Genomic DNA, 4,549 nt, shown 5'->3' on the forward strand with positions numbered 1-4,549 from the left:
CACCAGACAGGCGCTGAGACTGAAGTGGAAATGAATTGAATTAGGGTAGTTCCGTTCACCTATTCTGTTTGGGTGTGTTTTTTGGAGTCGGGGTTTTACATTCTATTTTCTGAGACAGAATAGCAATACCCACCAAGACCACCAAAGTCCCCCATCTGAAGATACCAGACTGAACCCAGCACAGCTGGCTCCAGTTAATCTACCAGGAAATCAAGTTATTGAAGAAATCACCGAGGATATTAAAAAAGGAGAGACTTTCACTGGTGACACTGTGGAATCTTTACTGAGTCAAGTTCTACAATTCTGCTGTAATTAATCAATTGATATATAATGTGTACATGCATGCTTTAAACATCTGAACTGGACACAGTAAAAGCTCTCTCAAGCACACCTTGTAGGCATGGTAGTGACACAATGATCCTTTTTTTCATGTCCCTGCCAAGAAGGAGGTAGACAAAGGGGTTGAGACAGCTGTTGAGGTAGACAAGGACAGAGGAATAGCTGGATATTGAAAGATAAATGGCATTTAGACTTTCATTCTTCTTGAAAAACAGAATGTTCACGATAGAAAGGCAAGTTGCTCCCTGGAAGGGTGTCCAACAGAGCAGGAAGAGTGTGGTGGTAGCACAGACTGTAAGGTTTACTTTGCTCCGCCTGGCACCATTACGATCCTCCCTCACCATCCTGTGGATGATGATTCCATGACAAGTGATGATCACACACAGCGGCAGCAGGAAGATTGTGGTAAGCTCAGAAAAGGCGATGAAGAGGAGTGCAGTTTCAGACCTGATACGGCACTTTCGTGGGCTGCCAGGACGGGTAGTAATAATCAGGCTAGCAGGGTAAACAATCAATATGGTAGCAGCAAAAACCCAAGCAGCAATGCAGGTGACTGCTGGGACCCACTGAGGGCGCCGGTATTTGTACCACATAGGATAACGGATTGCCAGACAGCGTTCAAAACAGATACAGGCGATGAGGATTGTACTGGCATAGACAAACAGCCGGGTGAAGTATGTGTCCAGCCGACAGCCCCAAACCCCATATGGGTAATTGCTTTGATCTAGAAAGATGGGGATCTCTGTTGCATACATGGCACAAAATGCAAAATCAGCCACTGCTAAATTCAACACATAGGTGAAAAAACCACCCTTCTTCATTCTGAAGCCCAGCACCCAGATAACTGTGCCATTGCTCAAGCAGCCAACCACGCATGTGAACAAAGTCAGGCTGAACTGAGTCCAGGTTACTTGGTGTTGTTTCAAAGTACTGTTGGTAACTTCAGTGATATTCTCAGAGCCTTTGAGCTCCACAGTGCTGTTCAAAGTCATCTTTAACAATGCCCACCTCAAACCTGTTGAGAACAAAGTCGAAATTATAAAGCAAACAGGCACAGGAGAAGTACTCTGTATAAAAGGAAGACATTGAATAATAACATATGAAATTTGCTATTATTCTGCTTGCAAGAGAATGGTGTTAAGATGTCTGAGAACTAACCTGAAAAACAAGTAGAGATCCTGTTCCAAGAAAAAAAGAAAAGATATGTCAAATTCTTGATTTTACTACTTTCTGTAGTGTCCAGACGGGAGTCCGACATGGATGTTTACAGTTTTTTTCATGAAATTTCTATTTCATGATACAATACATATCTTTGCATTTCATTTCATTAAAGCATCAAATCTGCAGCCATTAGTTTATCAGCTGCAAGATTGTATCAGGAAGAACTACAGTAAACTACAGTAAAGGCAGTGCTTGCGGGTTGGAGAATATTTGCTTTATGGCACTGCTCTGTGTTATATGAAGCCAACAATTATTAAAAAAAACTATTAAACAGTTAATATGTTGAATACTATTTTAATGAACTTTTAATGTATATTAACTTGTAATTTTAAGACTGTGTAAAGGTGTACTCCTGACTACTTTTGTAATACTTTTGATAAAGGTCATTCATTTTAGTTGCTCCAGTAAAAATATAGAGCTGCATAAATGGGTCACATTCAGTAGCTTGTCTTGTATGAATTACTCAGCTATATTGCAAGCAATAATAAAACTTTAATTGTGGTTGTTGATTACAATAGTTTGTAGATAGGAACTATAAATGAAAATTTAGTTCAAACAGTCAGGCAAAAGATACAGCAATATTGGGTAGTTGGTCTGCTTCATGCCATTAGTGGGGTCAGAGTGCCACCAGATAAATTCCATTCCATTTCTGTATTTGTTCAGAGTACTCACAAATTCATTATTCAATAATGTATAACACCAAGACCATAAGGATTCTACATGCGCTAAAATTCACAATACATGCAACTGTAATGAAAACTGTAAAAAGTACAAAAAAAGATGCAGCATTTCTTCCTGTATTTTTTTTAATTACTAAAAATCCAAAGAAAACTGTTAGAAATATGTGTGTGTGTATATATATATATATATATATATATATATATATATGTCTGTATATATATATATATATATATATATATATTTTTTTTTTTTTTTCAATGTGAAAGCATGCAATATTACTTACTTTTCAAAAGTATGACTCCTGTCAGTGACCTGCACAATCTGTTTTTCTTTGTGAGTGAAATTCTGCTTGGATAACTCATTAGACTGCCTTTTAAATACTTTCCCACTCACTCACACAGCAGATAGAAAATGGGCTTCTTAACAGGAACTGAGAACCCACATCCCCTCAGTGGCTAATTTACCAGTATTAGCTAGAGTTTTCATATCATGTGGAAGAAGACTTCTAAATTGTAGAAATGTGTATAGTCACTGAATTTGCAGTCCTGAAGTTTTTATTATAAGGAGAGAAAAAATCAACACACAGACAGTGGTGGGAGTCTCTGATGTGATCCTGGTAGGCCTACAAGACCAAGCTAGGTTATGCACTGTGTCAGGAGCTTTGCAATGATGAGTTAAGCGATGAATAAGGTATTTGGCAAGTGCATATGTCTTTTATCAGCAGTCTTCACAAAGACACTTCAAACAGCACAAAAAGTGCAGAACACTGGAGAATACCCCCGGGTCACTCGCAACCCCCCTACTGCGCCCCACGGTTGAGGGGCTAGCCCCGGAACTCCCCAGAATTCCCTTCTAAAACACTGAACATAAATAGAATAACAACCAATCAACACAAGACACACACAACTATGTACACACATGAACACTTATATCAACTATTTTCACGACACTGTATAACTCCCCTCCGCGCCGTTACAATATAGAGTAGCTAGGTGATTCTTACCGGAGCAATTTTGGGGTAATATCTTCTTCAAAAGTACTTTAGTAGGAGGTGAGATTCACAGGGTCGATGTTCCTAATTTATTTATTGATCACAAGTTATTACCAATGGGATCATGTTGGCGGATAATACTATAATCACAATCATCAAAATAAATATTAATTGAAAAAGTCCATCTGGGGATTCTACAGTTATTTCAAATATGCATTATGTCACCTCAAACATCACACAAATTTGTGGCCCTGTCATAAGCCTTTTCATATTTGCATCAGACCCACTCATTGCATAAAATGTGGTTCAAGGCAAATTTACCTGTCCTTTGAGGAAAGGGGCAGGAGTTCAAAACAGGTTATGACCTGTAGGTGTGGCTTTTATAATTTATATGGTCACACTTTCTCCTTTAATATTATGTAGTATGAGTTTTAATTTTCCTTGTTCTCCTCACTGCCATGTCACAATCAGTTTATGTGAAAGTCTCTTTTCAAGGAAGAGTTTTTCACCTATTTTACTAATTTGTGTGGAGGTGATGAAATTATGAAAAACTGGGGGAAACATCTTACTGTCATGGCTTCCTCACGGAACTGAGATCCCGGACCCAAGTGCAGAGCTCAGGGTGTTTTATTCAGGGAAATCCAAAACTCGTTATCCAGAAAACCAGGCAAGGGGTCACCGAGTCGCAAACGTAGTAATAGGGAGAATCCAATAGATGTGATCCAAGAAACATGCAGTGGGTCAAAGAGATTTTGGGGAGACTTGGAGACATGGGTGGAAGGCCTCAGGAACAAGGGACAAGGAGAGAAGGACACTGGGATAATCAGGAGAGCAGATGCTAACAGGAGTGACAGATACGGCTGAACTGCAGTTCCATGTCCTGTCGTGTTTTGTGCTCCCTTTTATCCTTGTGTCTCGTGATCCGCCGCAGGTATTCCTTGTTGCACGGAAGTGGAGGGCATGACACTTACTGTATACCATTGGAATGTAATGGAGTGCTGTAATGACCACACAGTTGCACTTGTCTCACATGTCAATAAGTTAATGTTCAAGATCTTCCAAACTAGACTTCAGCAATTTATAGACCAAGAACAGCTAGAGGTACAGATTTGTTTCAGAGGAGGCAAAGGCACCAATTTTCCAGCATCTGCTGGATAATGGAACACACACACACACACACACATTTTCAGAACCGCTTGTCCCATACGGGGTCGCGGGGAACCGGAGCCTACCCGGCAACACAGGGCGCAAGGCCAGAGGGGGAAGGGGACACACCCAGGACAGGACGCCAGTCTGCCGCAAGGCACCCCAAGCGGG

At 40.4% G+C, this 4,549-nt stretch overlaps 1 protein-coding gene across 1 annotated transcript; it reads right to left on the reverse strand.

The window, feature by feature from the left end:
• Nucleotides 1–347: 347 nt before the first annotated feature.
• Nucleotides 348–1,331, reverse strand: LOC108924225 (C3a anaphylatoxin chemotactic receptor-like). The gene has a single exon (XM_018735454.1). It carries the CDS (start codon nt 1,329–1,331, stop codon nt 348–350), a length of 984 nt encoding a protein of 327 aa, XP_018590970.1.
• Between the last annotated feature and the right edge of the window lie 3,218 nt (nt 1,332–4,549).

The sequence above is a fragment of the Scleropages formosus genome, chromosome 21 (genome assembly GCF_900964775.1).
Source record: "Scleropages formosus chromosome 21, fSclFor1.1, whole genome shotgun sequence".
In the NCBI taxonomy this organism is placed as follows: Eukaryota; Metazoa; Chordata; class Actinopteri; order Osteoglossiformes; family Osteoglossidae; genus Scleropages; species Scleropages formosus.

Bases quoted from the DNA above. Each gene is read 5' to 3' on its own strand.
- LOC108924225 (XM_018735454.1), bottom strand. From the start codon at position 1,331: ATGACTTTGAACAGCACTGTGGAGCTCAAAGGCTCTGAGAATATCACT.